This window comes from Bos indicus x Bos taurus, chromosome 19 (genome assembly GCF_003369695.1).
Source record: "Bos indicus x Bos taurus breed Angus x Brahman F1 hybrid chromosome 19, Bos_hybrid_MaternalHap_v2.0, whole genome shotgun sequence".
NCBI lineage: Eukaryota > Metazoa > Chordata > Mammalia > Artiodactyla > Bovidae > Bos > Bos indicus x Bos taurus.
Genome location: NC_040094.1, coordinates 43,898,968 through 43,917,766, shown reverse-complemented (window position 1 = coordinate 43,917,766; position 18,799 = coordinate 43,898,968). Strand labels below are relative to the sequence as shown.

At 49.1% G+C, this 18,799-nt stretch overlaps 2 protein-coding genes across 3 annotated transcripts; both read right to left on the bottom strand.

Annotated features, from left to right (window-relative positions):
• Window positions 1–925: 925 nt before the first annotated feature.
• VPS25 (vacuolar protein sorting 25 homolog) lies at window positions 926–5,742 on the bottom strand. The gene is made up of 6 exons (XM_027516943.1): window positions 5,590–5,742; window positions 5,228–5,373; window positions 4,362–4,415; window positions 3,922–4,010; window positions 3,085–3,160; window positions 926–1,549 (listed from the first exon to the last, which is right to left on the bottom strand). The coding sequence occupies exons 1-6, from the start codon at window positions 5,640–5,642 to the stop codon at window positions 1,437–1,439; spliced, it is 531 nt and encodes a 176-aa protein (XP_027372744.1). The 5' UTR covers window positions 5,643–5,742; the 3' UTR covers window positions 926–1,436.
• Window positions 5,743–9,217: 3,475 nt separating this feature from the next.
• On the bottom strand, window positions 9,218–11,156 carry RAMP2 (receptor activity modifying protein 2). 2 transcript variants are annotated; one of them, XM_027516945.1, is made up of 4 exons: window positions 10,853–11,156; window positions 10,351–10,416; window positions 9,784–9,895; window positions 9,218–9,666 (listed from the first exon to the last, which is right to left on the bottom strand). In XM_027516945.1, the coding sequence occupies exons 1-4, from the start codon at window positions 10,950–10,952 to the stop codon at window positions 9,411–9,413; spliced, it is 534 nt and encodes a 177-aa protein (XP_027372746.1). In that variant the 5' UTR covers window positions 10,953–11,156; the 3' UTR covers window positions 9,218–9,410. The 2 variants fall into 2 exon arrangements, with proteins under 2 accessions (XP_027372746.1, XP_027372745.1); XM_027516944.1 differs by having other exon boundaries at window positions 9,784–9,910; window positions 10,853–11,065.
• Window positions 11,157–18,799: the final 7,643 nt, after the last annotated feature.

Genomic DNA, 18,799 nt, shown 5'->3' with positions numbered 1-18,799 from the left:
CGCCCCCTCGGAGCTGCCCATGCAGTGGAACCCCTGGCGCAGCCCCTCACCTCGGCCACTGCCCCGCCCCCGGCCGCTGGCCCTCCTCCTCCTGGCCTCCCGGAGCACCCGCCCTCAGTCTCTTTCCGTAGCCGGAGCCCGGTGAGAGACTGTGTCCTCGCACACTAAGAGTGCGCAGACCTGTTTGGGGGAGCACCTTACTAGGACAGGGAGATGAAACGTGACCGCGGCTCCCCGACCCTAGTAAAGGGGGGTGGTGAGGAGGAGGCTACCATCAGTCTGCACGCCCCAGATAAGGTAGCGCCACCCCCTCCTAATCGTCCAGAATGGCCTCGGGCCGACAATACAGAGGTCTGTGGAAAGATCTGGTTTTCTCCGAAGTCGCAGTCCCTCGGGGCTGCGCAGGGATGGGTGTGTGCACCACAGAGCCAGCCCCTCCCCCAAACCAAGGACCGGGTCACCCATCCTCTCCACTCCCCACCTTAACCGCAGCCTGGCCCTGGCCAAAGTGGCTGTTTTTGCTCTGTGGGCTCTCCTTCCTCCCCCCTCTGTTTGCCAAAGTTTCCAATAAACCAAAGTCCATATCCGGTTTACTCCCCCTCAGCTCCCCTTGGCCTCAACTACCAGAGCCAGACCAGATGGATGGAGGGAGGGGCTTCAGCGTCCTGCAGGACTTCAATGGGGAGGTGGTGAGGGAGGGGAGCCATTAAGTTATTCCACTGCAGACACAGAAAGCTGAGGTCCCCAGTCTGTGTTCCGTTAGCACTCCCTCACACAGCCCACCCAGCAGATGTAAAACTGCAGGCTCAGAGTCCCCCAGTGCGGGATGACCTCTCCCCCAAGGTAGGTGGGGATTCACTCAGCATGGTTACCAGATCACAGTACTCCCCTTGCTCATTCCAATAGTAACTTCAGCAGCAGGCAGTGGGGTTAAGCTTTTTAATAATCATAAATCAGTGCTGGGCCCCAGCTCTCATGGCCAGGCCCCGTCCTGGGCCTTCTATCTTCACATTGCCTGGAGGGCTGCCTGCAGCCAGGGCTTTGCCCATCCCCTAGGAAGGATCCAGCACCAGCCTGAGAGGAGGCAGTAGCAGCTAAAGGAGTGGGGGTGGAGAGTGGGGTTGGGGGAAGAGACAGAAGCTTGTGCAGGCCATGTGTGTGTGTGTACTTACGTGTATGACACAAGTGAAGTGTTGGGTTTCAGACCCTGGCTCAGGAGAGGTGGGACAAGGAGAAGCACATTTGCCCTCCCTGGCACCTCAGCCTCATCGGATCCCAGGGACAGACAAATGGGATAAGCAGGAAACCCACCCGTGGACTAGAGCCCTTTTGAGTCAGGCAGAGTCACAGATCCAGTCTGTGGGGACACTTGGTCTGTCTCCCTTTGAAAGCCCTGGCAGGGTGGGAGGTAAGAAGTAAAGGGAGATAGGTCTCTGCTAGAAGAACTTGACACCTCGGCCATCGCTGACGGTGATGATCTCAGCCTTGTGCTCTTGCTGGAGGGCTTGCAGAGCCCGCAGTAGGGTTGCCTCATCCAGCCCGTGGAACTCTGGACAGGGAAAGAAGGGCAGTCAGGGACACACTGCTCCTAGGGGCTCAAGGCCTCTGAGGAGAGCAGTTGAGCTGGAAGCAGAGAACTTTCCAGGCCATCAGTACTGCTACAGCTACCACCCACCCTTTCTGGGTATTCTTCAGGAGTAAGGGGTGGAAGAAAGCCTGAGTCAACATGAAACGAGAGTTCATGCTATTTCCCCCTTCCTGTTTGCTCTGTCAGACTCAAAGCCTACACACTCTTGCCCCATCCCCCCATTAGTGTCTCGATATTCAAGAGTAACCCTATTTGCTTGTGAGCCACAAAAAAGGGGCCCTGACAAGTCCAGGGAGGTCAAGGCTCTTGTCACTGGATGCTGTCCCTAACTGCGTCTGTACCCATTGGTAGGACCTGTCCTAACACACTGAGGTATAGCCATGCTTCTGGCCAGGAGACTGCAAAGATCCAGCACAGGTATCTGCCCTATCCTAGTAAAAAAAAACAAAAGAACAAAGGTGGGAGCCACGGGCCAGCTGCGTATCTGGAGACACGGCAAAGATACTGCAGGGAGCTATGAGAGGCAGGAGGCAAGTCCTAACAGGCTTGCACAGCACACCCCCTGCAGGGCCCAGCTCTTAAGTCAGGGAGCTTGCTTTCCAAGGAAGCCTTCAGCTTTGCCTGGCCTGAGTGGTGGGCTGGGCAATGCTGCAGCACTTAAGTCATGGCACGATGGTGGGAGTAGCAAGTAGAGGCCTGCAGGAAAGAGGGGAAAGCCAAGCGCTGTAAACTACTGGGGCAGCTAGGCCTGGCAGAAAGGGGAGGAGCCCCCTTTACCCAGCTCAGATTGGTACTTTTGATGATCCTGGGGATCAACATATGGAGTCAGAGATAAAAGAGCTGAGAGAGTATTTACACTATGTAAAAATCAAAACAGTATACAAATCCCAGTCTGGCCAGAAACCAAAGTATTCTAAAGGGCTGGGGATGGGGGTGTTGGCCCAATCCCTTCAGCTGACACCCACAGATCCTGAACTCTCTGTAAGAATAAAGGGTGAAAGAAAGCCTGAGTCAACAAGGAATGCAGATTTCAGGCTTAATCTCCTGCCCTGGTTCCTCATTCAGCATCTACACCAATAATTCTTAACTTTTCATCGGTCACAGACACCCTTCAATATCTTATAACATGGAGGACCTCACTGGCAGTCCACTGGTTAAGATTCCATGCTTTCACTGCAGGGGGCACAGGTTCAATACCTGATGAGGAACTTAGATCCCTACATGCCCTGTGGCATGGCCAAAAATGTTTTTTTTTTTTAAGTCTTAAAATATGGACTTTATCCCTAGATAAATGCATATACACCCCCACAGACAAAGACTGTGGGTGTTCTGCATGTGAATTCAGGTGGTTTATAGACATCTTGGACACGGGTTAACAACCTTTGTATTATTTAGTATTTGGAATTTAGACAAAAACATGGGAAGTTTGAATGTCAACTAAACAAGATTACAGAGAATTCACATGACAAAACTGGGGGGAGAGGGAAAAGCATTACCCTCATCCTCTGTGTCTTCCCCATTGGTCAGTTCATACAGGGTGAACACGGAGTTGTTCTGGCCACTCTTGGAAACCTATGGACACAGAATACAGGGACTGAGTAAGACCCAGGAATTTCCTGGGAGAAGGCAAACTCCCAGCTCCACCTCTCTGACCCAGGAATGATACTTATTCCCAAACCAGAGCTGTCACCTCAGCAGAGGAGTGGCCGAAAACCCACAAACCCTACAGGTGCTATATTTATACATGTATACACATGCTCAGAACCACTAAACCACAGGCCTTCACGTGTCTGAGGAATGACCTCTCATCCTGGTTGTTTTCCTGTTCAGAAATGGGTGGTGTATGTTTGTTATATTTGGGTTGTTGCTGCTTCTTCCCCTCCTCTCTCTCTCGGGAATGTTCAGGGCTGGTGGTGACCTGGAATGCAGGGGAGAGAGGCTGTCCCCACACCCACATTGGTTCAGAAAGTCTCATTTATATTGTGGGCAGCCCCATAAGGATGTAATGGGGGAGGGGGTCCAGGTTTTTTTTTTTTCTCTTCCTTTCCCCATTTATCTTCTGTGGCCAGAGGCTCCAGCCAACAGTATTCATGGTTCCCAGTACTGCATTCTCCAAACATGGCCTCACACAGCCCCTGGCCTTCTACTGGCAAAGACAGGGAAGTTCTTTGCAACCAGGGAAACTGAGTCACTGAAAGGCTTGCCTGGAAGACCTACATTTCCTCCTTCTGCCCTCTCCCACTTTGCTCAGTGTGGATCTGAAAACACCAGGTATCTGCTGAGCATACAGTCATTCTCCTTTGCCATGGGTCACTGTGTCAGAATAGTCTCACCCACTGATAGATGAGCTTCCCCCATTCTTCTGGCCTCCGCCACATGATCAGGAAGCTAGACTTGTTCTTATCCAACCACTCGAGATTCCCTGCAAAAGATACTTATGAAAGCATCGTGCTCCAAGAAGAGACAAAGAGGCAAACTAAAGGTGGAACAGAGTGGAAAAGACTCAGCTTTCAGAAAGAGCAATTCAAAAATTGTTTTACTATCTGCAAGGCATCCATTCTCTTCTTCAGGTCTTGGGGCACAAATGGAGAAATTTCAATTTTGTAAACCAGTGTGGGGAAAGAGCCCAGGGAATTAGGCTACTGTACAGAACACTCTGGGTTCCAAGCCAGGAGAGGAAAAAAAAGTTCTTAAAAGAAAAGACTTGTGCTAATTTGCCCTCAGGAGAACCCCACTAGGAAAAAAAATAAGGAATCTGATGAACTGGACCCACCTTTCTTCCTCAGTTCCTCTAACACAACCTGGATTGATTCCACGGGCAGCTTCCCTGGTTTAAGGTTAAGGGAACGGCATTAATGGAATGAACTGGTGGGATGAAATTTCTCAGAGCCAGGCTCATGCTACGAACTACCACTCTTCTCCCTCCTACACACTGAGATGTGCAATTCCACAACAGGATGTAAACTGGCATTTCCTGCATACTGGGGAGGAGGAAGGTAAAGAGAAACTAGTCTGATTAAAAGGAAAAGCTTTAGGGACTTCCCTGGTGGTCTAGTAGTTAGGATTCCGCGCTTCCAATGCAGGGGGCCCTAAAATGCCAGCCAAAAAAGAAAATGTGTTTTGTTTTTGTTTGTTAAAAAGAGCTTTAGAGAATGAAAGGTACTATCATTTCTCACTCCCTGTCCTCTCTTCCTCCAACCATTGTCCAGATATTTTAAGGATGAACCAGGCAGCAAAAGAAAACCATCCTTACTTCCTGGGTGAGGGGAGTAGGCTAAGAAAATTACTAAAGGTAATGCTAGAGTTTGAGCCTCATACAGAGGGACTTAAGTTTCAACAAGTCAAAAGGGCTCAGGTCGAAAAACCCTGGTACTTGGCTTCAGGGCCGAAAGTGTAAGATCTGAACGACACCTAGGTACTCATCACTGTATAGGACAAGAGGGAGTTGGTGTTGCATTGGGGCAGGCGTCGGGGGTGGGGGGCGAGGGAATGGATGTCAGCTACACAAACGGGCTCTTTCCCAAGGCCGGTCTGAATGGGAACCTGTCTTCTGTGGGTGAGAGGGAGTGTGAAGTCTGGGCATGTGGGAAAGGTGGAAGTGCATGTGTGTGGGCTGTGGAAGTGCCTGAGGGAGGATACGCTGGAGCTTCACGTTGTTGAAGAGCGGGCTCTCCTGGGCTTCCATCACCGTCATGCTGGACTGTTTGTGCAGGCGGCAGAAGGTCAGGACCAGCGAGCACCAGGCGGCCAGCTGCTTCTGCCGAGTGTCCACGTTCGGCTGCAACCTGCCGGGTGAAGCGGGTGGGGCGCAGAATTAGAGGACTTGAGAGAGGGCGAGCGGCAGCACTTGCCAGAGGAGCATTCGGGGAAGAAAGTGAGGGACTGAGGGTAATGGCGACCGGGTCCATTCTCCCCCTCCCCATTTGAAGCATTAGGGCTGAGCCCGGGGTCCGGGGGAGGGGAGGGAGGTCCATCGGGGCTTCTCGGGGTCTAAGCCTCACGTAAAGAAAGGTGGGAAGCGATACTGCCACGGCCACTCGAAACTCATCGCCATCGTAGTACCCCAGGAAACCCGGGACCCGCCGGCAAAGGACTTCCGGTCTCCGCTCCGGCACGTCCGGACAGAAAGCGCTGCAGAAAGGTTCCGGGAGCCTCTGGGGAGAGAGGAGGCCCAACCCGAGGGATCTTCGTCAGCCCGTTTGTTGCCATTATCCCCATATCCTTACGAGCTAGAGCAGAAGGGGCCCCGAGAAGTCTTCTGATTCCACCTCAGAGAGAACAGTGACTTCCCCAAAGTGGCACAGTTAGAACTGCAAGCAGAACCCAGGTCTCCAGGACCCAGCCTGGGCTTGTTTCCACTATACGGGGCTTCTTTTAATATTAACGTTTGTGTCGCTTTTAACTTAAACCCTTCACAGTTCCCCTCAATTCCTGTGTCCTTCGACTCCATCTTCCCCAGGAGCTCATTTGTAGCTTTTATACCTGGAAATGGCTCTGCTTCCATGATTCAGAGCTGCCATATTTGAACACAGCCACCTCTGTCTCACCTCTCCCACGTCCTCTATTTCTAGTCTCAAGTCCCGGGACTCCATTGGTCTTAGGACTTCTTGCCTAGCCTAGACTACTCAGTTCTGTCCCCTTGCCTGCTTCCCTGCTGCTCATTTTCCAAACCAGAGTTGTCGATCACTGCCCACCTATTCCTCAATCTTCTTCACGCCTTAAACCGTGTAGTATTACTGACAGGGGAAAAAAAAAGTCACCAGAACTTTCTGATTGCGTCTCAGATTCCCTGACTGACGTCACTGCTGTTCTATCAGTGCGGCCCAGTGATGCTTGGACTTTTATTGATTCCCTGTCACATTCCCTGTCACAGTTTTCAAAATTTTCCATACACATCAAGCCATTCCACCAGTTCCCATCTCTTGCTACTCTGCAGAATGCCCGTCTCTTCTATTTTTATGAGATTGAGGCCATGCTTGTGAACCTCTTAGTCCTTCCTCTCTGTCACCACACTCAATTCATCTCTCAATTTCTTTCACTTTTACTCCTTTGCCCACTCCACACAGCTTGTGGGATCTTAGTTCCCAGACCAGGGATAGAACCCGAGCTCAGCAGTTAGAGTGCAGAGTCTTAAGGGCTGGACAGCCAGAGAACCCCCTCGACAAGGCCAACCCTTTGGCATCTGTTTGGCTCTCCTTTCCCATTTCCTCCAGGACTTCTTTGTGCATCATCTTCCCTTCTTTTTCCCTTTCTCCTGGCTCCTCTCCTCTAGTCTACATATGCTGAGGTCATCCCTACTTGAAAATCTGTAGTTTCCTTGACTCTACCACCCTCTCAATTTCCTGTCTGATCTCTAACATCTCCCCACTGAAGTCCATCTTTCACTGTGTACAGTCCCTGGTCCACAGAAGTGCCCAACAAATATCTGTTGAATGACTAAATGAGTGAACCCTTCGATGGATAATGTTCTCTCAAAGGGCACCATCTCCTTTGCGTCCATTGGCTTTCTTTATCCTTGTTCTGCTGATTCTGATCTTTCCCTTTTGTTTTCTGTAGTCCTCACTGTATATGTGTGCATGTTTTCTAAGGACATCAGCTTTCTTTAGTACACCTTCTCTCTGGGAACTCTCATCCCTCTCATGGCTTCACATGGCATTTCTCTGCAGAGGACTAAACCTGTATTCCTAACTCCAACTTTTTTATAGTACCAGCAGCAACAAGATCACTCCCATTTCCAACTCTCTATGTCAGAAGCCCTTCACTCCCTGGTGTGTTACATCTTGTTCCATTGTTATATTATACATATATAATATGTATATTTTTCTTCAAGCCAGCTTCTCCTCTTAATGGCCCTTTAAATATTATTACTTCCATCATTGTCCTAGTAACTCAAATTCAAAGCCAGAGTCAGCTCTAACCTCTCCTCTTGTTCACCTTCATATTGAAATCCTGTGGATTCCCTCCCCTATTTTGCCTTTTCCTACTTTTTAATTATTTCCTGTTTCTCCATTATAGCACTCCTTTGGTCCATGCCCTTGTTTTCTCAAACCTGGATTACTGCAGTAATTTTCTAATTCATCTCTTTTTCTACTGTCTCCCATAGGAGAATCCTCACCATTTAAGGCCTAGTCAGATGCCAGCTCCACAATCACTCCCCTGTGACCTCAGCTAGACTGCACCTTAGCTAAATGTGACTCCTCCTTCCTTTATACTCAGATGACATTTGGCTTGTATCCCTTGCATAATTCTCATCACACATTCCATTGTTTTTGTTTGTGTCTGCACATGTCAGCTCCCTTGCCAGATGAAAGACATCAAAGCAGAACCAAGCCTTATCTAACTTGTCTTCCCAACACAATAGGCTATTTATAGTGACTTACACCGATATGCTTTTGATGTATATTAGTAAAATGCATGAAGGTAAATATGGGCCAAAAAGAGGACAGATACATCCTTGGAGAAGATAGATGCATTATGGGAATAGAGCAAAGATTCTCATGGTGAAACCTCAAAACATCCTAGGGAATAAAGTGTGTCTCAGAGAATAAATAGATATATTCCAGGAAATATATGGATATATATCTGTAGAATAGACAGGCAGGTCCCAGGAAGTGGCTATGTACTCAGGAAGGCAGATATTTCAACAAGGAAGGAAGGAGAGTTCCTAAAGAGGTGCCAGGTGCCACAGGGAATAAACAGGTATCTTTTTAAAGAACAAAGCTACTGTGTAGATGTTTCTGATGACCTGGCAGGTTTGTCCCAGGGAGAACTGAAGGTGAAGGTTCTGTGGTGAGACCTGGGCCTCACCATCCAAGGAACATACAGCAATGTCTGTATACAGAAACAGTGGGTCACCAGGTATGGCCCTTAACAGTGGGAAAGTGTCTTATGGGAGCATAAGCACGGCTTAGGAAGCTAAAAGAAGCAGCCAATCAAGAACTAGTGGTTGCTGTGGGGATAACAGGTCTTTGATCTCACAATTCAGTTTTGAGCTTCTTCCAGGCCATGTTCATCGTCTGGTTGTTGGCTTTAGTGGACACCAGGGGGCAGTGTGTGGCCAGGCTATAGGCCACACCCACCCAGGGTCCAGGACAATGTAGGATGAGGGCCAAGGACCTGGAGGGGAAGTCCTGTGGTGAGTCTAGCAGAGGAAACTGCCTTTGCCCTCGATCCTGAGGTCCTTAGGGATGGACTCCCGTTGGTTCCATCAGGGCTTCTATTACCAGGCCCTGGGAGTAAACTGAGGCATGAGGAAGGGGAAAATTCAGGGCTTCTGGATGGCACCCCCTCCTTGCAGAAGTCACAGCAGAGAGTCCTCTCTCGTCCCACCCCCTCACCTCCCCAGCTGCTATCCAGACGGGAAGGGAGTCTCTTCCTGCAAGTTTCCTGAAGCTGGGTTTGGATAGGGGCAGGAAAGGCCTGGCCTTGGGAGGAAGGGATACAGGGGCATGGCCTTCAGGTGGGGGAGGGAGTTCAGGAGGGACCAGTAAGTGAACAAAACAGTGGACCTATCTAGATTCTTCTAGCTCTGCTGCCCAGAGCTGAGGGCCTGTGGGAATGGCAGAAACTCTGGAAGGACACAGCCCCCCACCCCCCACCCCGCCCCCCGGAATGGAGAGGGGAACAACGTACAAAAAAAAAAAGAAAAGGTTTATTTTGAAGATTACAGAACTTGCACGATGACCCCACCCAGCTTCCATTTCCACCAATCTAAGAATCTCCAGTTGGGGTGGAGCCAGAGAAGGAAGTAGGGAGGGGAGGAGAGAGACCAGGTGGTGGCAGAGGAAAGGAGTAAGATGGCTGCCAAACAGCTCATGCCACCCTAGGTCTGCGCTTCACTGTCTTTACTCCTCCACACCACGAGGGTGACGAGGAAGGGGATGAGGCAGATAGGGGCTATGATCATGGCCAGGAGCACATCCTCTGGGGGGTCTGAGAAGGTGGGTTGCACCAAGGAGCAGTTGGCAAAGTGGATGTTGTGAGTCTCAAAGATGATCTCTTCCGCCCAGGGATTGGGGAAGCCCAGGCCAAACTCTTCTGCACCCTTTTCCAAGCAGTCTCGAAGGAAGCTATAAGGCCTAGAGACAGGAGAGGGCTAGAGTGAGGGAAGGGTTGGGGCCAGAAAGAGGACTGCCCCACACTCACCCACAGGGAACAAGCCCCAGGCCCAAGCCGCCCTCCAGCACTGCCCCTACCTGCTAATCAGGGCCCAATCACACCAGTCCTTCTTGATAGAATCCATTTGAACCTTATAATCGTGCCAACATTGTAGGACATTTGTCCCATAGGTCTCCAACACCGTTTTCCCTGTGGGTAGAGATGCTGCACATTGACTATACCCTGTCCCACGGTCCAAGCCCTCTGGTCCAGGTACTTCCATTGTGGAACCGCTGTTCCTATCTTCAAATACGGGAACTACCCAGAGAGCCTCAGAAAATTTCCCAAGCAAGATACTCCCAGCTGAGGAGACAGTCCCAGCTCAGGAAAAGTTTAATGACTTCCATGTACACTGGACTTTCCAGCCTGGCAAGAGTTTCCACACACACTTTTTCAGGAATATTCTAACCCACCTGCCAGCTCACAGCTGGTTGGGGGCTTTGTGGGATGAGAGGTAGAAAGACAATAAGAAACCCTGAGAGAGAGGACAGAAGGGAGTTTAGGGGCACCAGTTGGGTTTGGGGCTTGGCTTGTGAGAAAGGAACCATCCCCACTCACCTCTCTCCTTCCCCGGGGCCACCCTCCCACAGTCGCTGGCTACTCACCTTCTGACTTGGAGCTGTCTGGGGTGGGAAGAAGCTGAGCCAGGGATTCCTGGGGCTTCAGGACAGCTACGGGCAGAAAAGGGACAGGGAGATGGGAGGATGGGGATGTGGAGCCAGGAGGAAGCGGGGTGTGTGTTGGGGTCTGAGACTCTTGAAAGTCAGGGCTACTTTCAGAAGAGACAGAGCAGCACTCCAGGCCCCTACGCGGTGCCTCGGTGCCCGGAAGAGAGGGGGCCGCACCAATTCCTTCACACATTCAAAACCCCTCCTTCTTCGCCAGCTCCAGACCTCCCAAGAGCTTTCTGCAGGGGCCCCGGGCATCTCAGCTTTTCCCGAAGTAGGAAGCAGCTCGCGCTGCGCCCTCGCTGCGGTGAGGCCGGGTACCGTCCAGAGGGCAGCGCGGTCCGCACCCGCACGCCGGAGCCCGTTCCGAGACGTCCAGTCCCTCTCCCCTCCAGGGCCTCCCGCGCCTCCCGCCCGGACCTCGGGGCACTGCGCTTACCGCCCAGCAGGAGGAGGAGGCGGAGCGCAGCCGGTCGCCCGGAGCGGGTGGCGGGGAGCCATGAGCCGCCGACAGCGTGCTCCGCCCGGAGCGAGGCCATCGCACGGCGAGCAGGCGAGGAGGAGCGGCGGCGCTGAGCCGGGCCCGGGCGGGGGCTCCTATATCCCGGTCCCAAGCCGCAGGAAGCCGCGCCGCTTCCTCGCGGGGGCTGGGACTGCTGCGGCCACGTGGGGGGCGGGGGCGACGCCCGGGGCCGGCGGGCTGGAGGGGGAGTCGCTGCCCCACCCGGCCCTGGCGCCCGCCGCTCCCTCCGCCCGGCCGGCGTTGGCCCACCCCTTCTGCTAGCTCACCCCGCGGGGCTGGACAGCTCCCCTCGTAACCCCAGAACCAGGATCCATTTCCTGGGCTCGGCCGCGTGGCGCCCAGGACTCGTCAGGTCTCCGAGCATCTGCTCCCCGAACTCTAGTGGCCCCTTTTCTTTCTCGGTGAGGTGGGAATGTGTGGGGAGATAGTGAAAAGAGGGAGGGGGCTGGGAGCTCAGAGGGCTTCTCAACACTGCAGTCTCTAAGGCTGGAGGTTGCGGCTGCCCTGAGCCATGGGGGAAGGGGCGCCTGGAGCTGGACTCAGAGTTCCCTTTCCCTGGGAACACCCACTGATGTCAGTCTGCCTGCCAAAACCCGAGGAGGAGGAGGAAAGGGAGCCAGCCCTGGGAATCCCCTGGGGAGAAGGCCTGAGGATGGGGTACAGGGAAACCAAAGTCCAAATACCCTCCCTTCGAGGCACCCCCTGGGGCCTAGACACCCCCCAAACCAGATTGAGCCCCACACTCAGGGCTGGGTAAAAGTATGACTGCTCCATCCCCAAGAAGGTGGCCACAACTCCTCAGGACCAAGGTTGTGAGAAGGGAAGAGTTTAGAACCTACTATGGGCGACTTCATCGTGAGGGGGTACAAACTTTACTGCTCAGAGGAAAGAGCCTGGGACTGGAGCTCAGAGGCTCTGAGTTCTAATCCTGTCTTCCCACTTTCCAGCTACATAGCCTGCAATGTCTTCAGTTACCTTAGTGGATTCTCAGATTATTCCCATGTAAAAGAGGGGTGCTACCCTGATCTGCAGTGAGAGTGATCCTTGTGAAAGGGCATTGCCCTCACTCAGCAGTCTAGTTTCCTTTCCTCCTTTTGTAAGGACTTGCCTGAAGTCACGCAGCTGAGAAACAGCAAGGCTGAGTCTGGGGCCCCAGCGGCCCTGACTGCTGCCATACCACAGCTGACTGTGTGTCCTGAGCCAGAGCTTCATCATTCTGAGGATCCCAGAAGCTGATTTGTTCATGACGTTTGACTCCAGACACAGCTGTCAGCACCAAACTTTCCCAAATTACTCCCAGACACTGACCCTTGGACTCAGCTGCTGCTGTGTCCTGGTTTACAGGATTCCTGCCCACCACAAATTATCTTTCATGACCTCACTTCGGATCTTCATCTCAGGGTCTTAGGCTCTTAAATCATGGCCACTGATAACCTGTTGGTCTTCCATCGTTAGGATCAAGAGGTTGCTTTAGCAAGGAATCCAAAGGGAGAAGGGAACTGGCATGAACCCCAAAGCCTTCCTAGTGAGGATTGTCTTCTGCAACGTACAGAAAAGAGCCAGGCAGCCTTGGAGTCATTTCAGGCTAGAACCAAATTCCACTCCTTCCCTCCCACCTGTGATTGCACTTTCTCAGAAGGAAGCATGGTCAAGAGGGAGACTTCTAGGTAATAAGATGGGAGGAGGAAGCCAGGAGGGACAGAAAGCAACATCAGCTATTGCCATTGGCCAGAAGCACCTGAGTCCGCTGTGGGTTAGAATTGGGGTTGGGATTAAGATGAAAGTTGACAAAAACACATGTTGGACTCTAAATAAAGCAATATGGAATAATGAATAAAAACAAAGATTGATTAGGTTTCTGAAGGCAGATATTACATCTATCTCACTGTGTAACCTTAGGTAGGTCATTTCACATCTTTGGAGCTCAGTATTTTCATATATAAGGGACTTCGGTTCAGTGGTTAAGACTCCGCACCTTCAATGTAGGAGGTGAGAGTTCAGTCTCTGGTTGGGGAACTAAGATCCCACATGCTGCACAGTGCAGCCCAAAATAATAATAATGACTGGAGTAGCAAAAGGGAAATAAAAGTGACTTGGTAGAAAGTGGTGTTTTAGCCCTAGAGTTGGGTTTAAGCTAGCATCAAGATGTGGAGACCTCCAAAGGAGGGCTTGTTGTAATCTTTCCTGGACTTGGAAGTCCAAACCTCCTGTTGGAGAATCTGGAAATTTCCTCTCCTGATTTCCCTCTTCTCACTCTTCCTAGTTAGTTGGATGTTTGGCTGTTTCACTGACCTCTGGGGGCATCAGGGTAACTGGGAGTCTGCTATGCAGGTCATTTGAGACTGAATGGGGACTAGAAACCTCATCTTTTCCAAGTGGTTATAGGAAATGATCTGTAGCAAGGGCCAGAGAAGGACTTCATTAGGGACAGAGGCTGGTTCTTTCATGCGAGGTCCTATTTTCCACCCCTGGTGAGGGGGGCGCTTACCTTTCCTTTCTATTTCTGCTTTAAAACTACATCTTTTTTTAAATTATAAATTTGTTTATTTTAACTAATGAATACAGTGAAAAAATCAAGTTGCAAAAAAGTTTGTATATTCTAATACCTTTATGTGAAAGTTAGAATTTTGACATATAAGCATCTGTAATTTCTTAGAAAATAAACTATTAATCATTGAAAAAAAAATAAAACTACATCTTTTTGCTATAAAGACATACTTCTTAGTTGCAAGTAATACGTAAGTATACAGTAAGTCCCCTACATACAGACGAGTTCGGTTATGGGAATACATTCATAAGTTCAGTTTGTTTTTAAGTGCAGCAAACAGAACTAGCCTAGGTACCCAACTAACAGAATCAGCTGTATAGTACTGTACTGTAATAGGCTTATAATACTTTCACATAAATAATACATAAAAACAAAAAAAAACATTTTTAATCTTTCAGTACAGTACCTTATAAAGTACAGTACAACAGCTGGTGTACAGAGGCTGGTATTGAGTGAACAGGCAAGAAGAGTTACTGCCTAGAGGAAGAAGAGAGGGTGGGTGATGGTATAGCTAAAGGCTCATCAGCAATAGGAGATGGAGGGCAAGCTGCAGTTTCATTTATGCATGACATTGATGGAATGCACATTTGCATCTTTGAAAGCTTACAACTTGAAGGTTCATATGTAGGGGACTTAACTGTATGCTGCTGCTGCTGCTAAGTCGCTTCAGTCGTGTCTGACTCTGTGCGACCCCATCGACTGCAGCCCATCAGGCTCCACCGTCCCTGGGATTCTCCAGGCAAGAGTACTGGAGTGGGGTGCCATTGCCTTCTCCGAACTGTATACTCATTGCAAAATATTTAAAAACAGAAAACATTATACCCCCATTCCTTTCTCACCTCCCCCACATATTTTGGACTTAAAGGAAAATTAGAATTAATATCCTTGTTGTTCAGTGATTTTTTTTTAAGATAGTAATATGTCTTGGGTTATCTTGATACTGTATATAAATATGCCTCTTTCTTTTTAATTGCTATATAATGTTGTCTTCAGTCTTTTTCTCTTATGTCCAGTGGAATCTAGGCTTTGAGTTCCCTATACAATCCCTTACTCCTCTGTTCTTACCCCACTCCCACCTCCCAGTGCCTGGGAAGAGAAAGATCTGGTTCTGATCCGACTGGACATTGACCTGAGATTTCTGGCTTCAACCTGTATTGACTTATCCTGGGCAGGGATCTCAGTTCAATTCAGTTCAGTCTCTCAGTTGTCCGACTCTTTGCGACCCCATGAATCGCAGCATGCCAGGCCTTCCTGTCCATCACCAACTCCCGGAGTTCACCCAGACTCACATCCATCGAGTCAGTGATGCCATCCAGCCATCTCATCCTCTGTCATCCCCTTCTCTTCCTGCCCCCAATCCCTCCCAGCATCAGAGTCTTTTCCAATGAGTCAACTCTTTGCATGAGGTGGCCAAAGTACTGGAGTTTCAGCTTTAGCATCATTCCTTCCAAAGAAATCCCAGGACTGATCTCCTTCAGAATGGACTGGTTGGATCTCCTTGCAGTCCAAGGGACTCTCAAGAGTCTTCTCCAACACCACACTTCAAAGGCATCAATTCTTCGGCTCTCAGCCTTCTTCACAGTCCAACTCTCACATCCATACATGACCACAGGAAAAACCATAGCCTTGACTAGACGGACCTTTGTTGGCAAAGTAATGTCTCTGCTTTTCAATATGCTATCTAGGTTGGTCATAACTTTCCTTCCAAGGAGTAAGTGTCTTTTAATTTCATGGCTGCAGTCACCATCTGCAGTGATTTTGGAGCCCAAAGAAATAAAGTCTGACACTGTTTCCACTGTTTCCCCATCTATTTCCCATGAAGTGATGGGACCAGATGCCATGATCTTCGTTTTCTGAATGTTGAGCTTTAAGCCAACTTTTTCACTCTCCTCTTTCACTTTCATCAAGAGGCTTTTTAGTTCCTCTTCACTTTCTGCCATAAGGGTGGTGTCATCTGCATATCTGAGGTTATTGATATTTCTCCCGGCAATTTTGATTCCAGCTTGTGTTTCTTCCAGCCCAGCGTTTCTCATGATGTACTCTGCATATAAGTTAAATAAGCAGGGTGACAATATACAGCCTTGATGTACTCCTTTTCCTATTTGGAACCAGTCTGTTGTTCCATGTCCAGTTATAACTGTTGCTTCCTGACCTGCATATAGGTTTCTCAAGAGGCAGATCAGGTGGTCTGGTATTCCCATCTCTTTCAGAATTTTCCACAGTTTACTGTGGGCAGGGATCTCACTGCCACATAAATTTCTCTTCTTATTACTAGCCGATGGCCATCCTGCCTGCAGCAGGGGGAGAGGTGATTTGATCCTAAGAAGGAGTGCTTTTTCTAATCCTCAGCCTTCCCCCTACACTCATAGGCAAATCCAGAACAACATGAGGCAGTCAAAAACACAGGCAGCCTCCTACACAGTAAAATTACATCCAGAGCATCCAGGAATTACCATCTCTACCGAGAAGAGACAATCACACATGCTGGCGTCTTCCCCCACTGTCTGCAAAATAAAGAACAGAGCACAGGAAAAGGTGTGGAGGAGAGTCAGGGTCAGGGAAGCCCAAAGTTCTAGCTGGGAAGGACTGATCTTTCCAAGCTGGAGAGAGGAGACTATCTTCTTCAGAGTGCTGGGAGGCAGCAGGGAAATTCAGAAGAGCTACAGTCAGGGAGCCAGCTGGTTAAGGGAGGGAAGACAAGGGAGTAGGGACGCAACTACTCCATCTCTCCCCATCCTCCTCATTTCCAGGATACTGGCATGAGAAGCATGACCGTCTTTCATGGGGAAGAATGGTTATCAGAAAAAAATGTTGACTCTCTTATCATATATATAAGTTATGAGGGAAAAGCAGGGAAAATGGTCAAGCCATATTCCTCATTAACTGCTGGGGACTCAAAAGTAGTTACATTTATTGAACAATTATTATGTGCTGCAGAGTGTGTTCCCTGACACTTATGCTGAGTGATTTGCAAGCATCTCTTTAAAATTCCCCACCACAACATCAGAATTAATCTTGTCCATGGATGAAATGGAGAAAACATGAGTGATTTGCCCAAGGTCTCAGAGGAAGTAATTGGCAAAGCCAGGGTTTGAAATCAGGACTACTTGATGCTACTACTTCATGCTTTAAAAAAAAAAAATATTTATTTGGCTGTGCCGGGTCTTGGTTGCAGCATGCAAGATCTTTAGTTGCGGCATGCAAACTCTTAGATGCGGCATGGGCATGTGGGGTCTAGTTCTCCGACCAGGGAATAAGTAGTACCTGGGATCCTGCATTGGGAGTACAAGGTCTTAGCCACTGGAACACCAGGAAAGTTCCCTTTACTGAATCTTAAGTGGAAGAGAGAAGGATAGAGAGTTTCTTCCATGATCAGATGGGTCCCTCTAAAAATAAGAAGATCCTGCTTTACTCAACTCTGTATACACAATGTCCGCCCCCCAACCTCCCTCCCTGACCCAGGCTGGACCATGACATCACATGGTGGAGGCTGTTTTTCTGAAAAGAACCCGGGCCAGATTTACAAGAATGACATTCAGGCAGCATGACTGAAGAGGACCATGGCCAAAAGACCACAGCACACACCCAGCAGTGCTGAGAACACTGCTGGTCCCTCGGCACCTGGGGCTGACTCATGCTTGCTGTGAGGACCCAATGCCAGATGCCAGGATTGCTTTTACCCTTCTTCCATTTTTTACGACTATCCTCTGAAAACACCCCTAGGAACCCTTCTAACCCTTCCCACCCTGAAGTCTAGGTGTTGTATAACATGGGGATACCCTGAGGGAGTCAAGCAGTGTGCTCAGTGCTTCACACAAATTGTTTCACTTAAAAATTCCCAGCTCACAAACTTCCCTGGTGGTCCAGTGGGTAAGGTTCTGCACTTCCACTGCAGAGGGCAAGGCTTCTTCCAGGTCAGCAAACTAAGATCCCACACGCCTCTCAGCACAGCCAAAACAAACAAACAAAACTCCTCAGGACTGTATGTATGCAGATACCACAGCAACCCACTTTACAAAGGAGGAAATTGAGACTAAGAAAGGTTAATCAACACCTTATGGAAGTCAACCTACTATCTGATCTGGTAGTCAGAAGGAAATAGTAAGGAATGAGCAAGATTGGCTGGAAGAGCAAACAGATAGGTGGCACAGGGGGCCTTCCCCACTCAGTATGAGCCCTGCCCTGACTATGTTTACTTCACCTGCAGATATTATCATTTCACATCCTTTCTCCCCAGACTTTAATACTTAGATGGATACTGGGGGGAAAAAGTCCATGACACTAGGAAGAAAGTCATTTTCTAGGTCATAACAAGGATCCAACATAAGTTAAGCAAATATGACACTAGTGCATGTGTATTTAACACATGTGTGTGTAATGTAAGCTTGACGTGCTTAGTCATTTAGTTGTGTCTGACTCTTTGTGAACCCATGGACCATAGCCCGCCAGACTCCTCTGTCCATGGGATTCTCCAGGCAAGAATACTGGAGTGGGTATCCATTCCCTTGTCTAGGGTACCTTCCTGACCCAGGGATCGAACCCAGGTCTGCAGGCAGATTCTTTACTGTCTGAGCCACCAGGGAAGCCTAAGTGATACTATAAAAGACACTATTTTCATCATCTTTAAAGTGGATATAATATCTGTAAGTTATGAGCTAAAGAACTTAGAGGAGTGCTTGGCTCATAGTCAACATTTATTATTATTTCTCTTGCCTAAGTGATTAAGAGTACACACTTTGGAGTCAAGTAGACTTGAATTTGAATCCCAGCACCATCACTCTTAGCTGTTTGTGACCTTGTACAAGTTACTTAATCCCTTTGAACTTGCTTGGTTTCTTATCTATAAAAATGGGGTTACTAATGTGTATCTCACTAAGCAGTAGAAATGATGCATGTTAAAGCATTTAGCCCAATGCTTGGCACTAGTAAGCGTATGATAAATGGTAGTTACTATCGTAATGTGTACCACACACAGTTATGAAATTTTATTTCCAAGATATTCTGAGATCCTTCCCATTTCATAATTTCAGTTTTTTTTTTTTTTTTTTCATTACACAACACTTTATTGAAAAGAATACTGACTTTGGAGTCAGAGAGTCCCAGCCTGGGTTTGAATGCCAAGCCCTCCTACTTACCAGTCATGTGGTTATGGCCAACGTTGTCAATCTCCCTGAGCCTCAGTTTTCTTTGTAAAATGGGGATGACAAGACCTACCCCCTCCCCAGGCATTTTGCAAAGATTGTACAAGATAAGATAGGTTCACATCCAATACAATAGTGAAGTGAAGTCGCTCAGTCGTGTCCGACTCTTAGCGA

Bases quoted from the DNA above. Each gene is read 5' to 3' on its own strand.
- VPS25 (XM_027516943.1), bottom strand. From the start codon at position 5,642: ATGGCGATGAGTTTCGAGTGGCCGTGGCAGTATCGCTTCCCACCTTTC. The intron at 4,416-5,227 runs GTATCCTCCCTC...ACCTTAAACCAG, and splicing joins CAACAACGTGAAGCTCCAGC to GGAAGCTGCCCGTGGAATCA. The intron at 4,011-4,361 runs GTGGGTCCAGTT...TATCTTTTGCAG, and splicing joins AGAGGAACTGAGGAAGAAAG to GGAATCTCGAGTGGTTGGAT.
- RAMP2 (XM_027516944.1), bottom strand. From the start codon at position 10,952: ATGGCCTCGCTCCGGGCGGAGCACGCTGTCGGCGGCTCATGGCTCCCC. The intron at 10,417-10,852 runs GTAAGCGCAGTG...TTCTGCCCGTAG, and splicing joins CCTCCTCCTCCTGCTGGGCG to CTGTCCTGAAGCCCCAGGAA. The intron at 9,911-10,350 runs GTGAGTAGCCAG...GTCAATGTGCAG, and splicing joins AGACAGCTCCAAGTCAGAAG to CATCTCTACCCACAGGGAAA.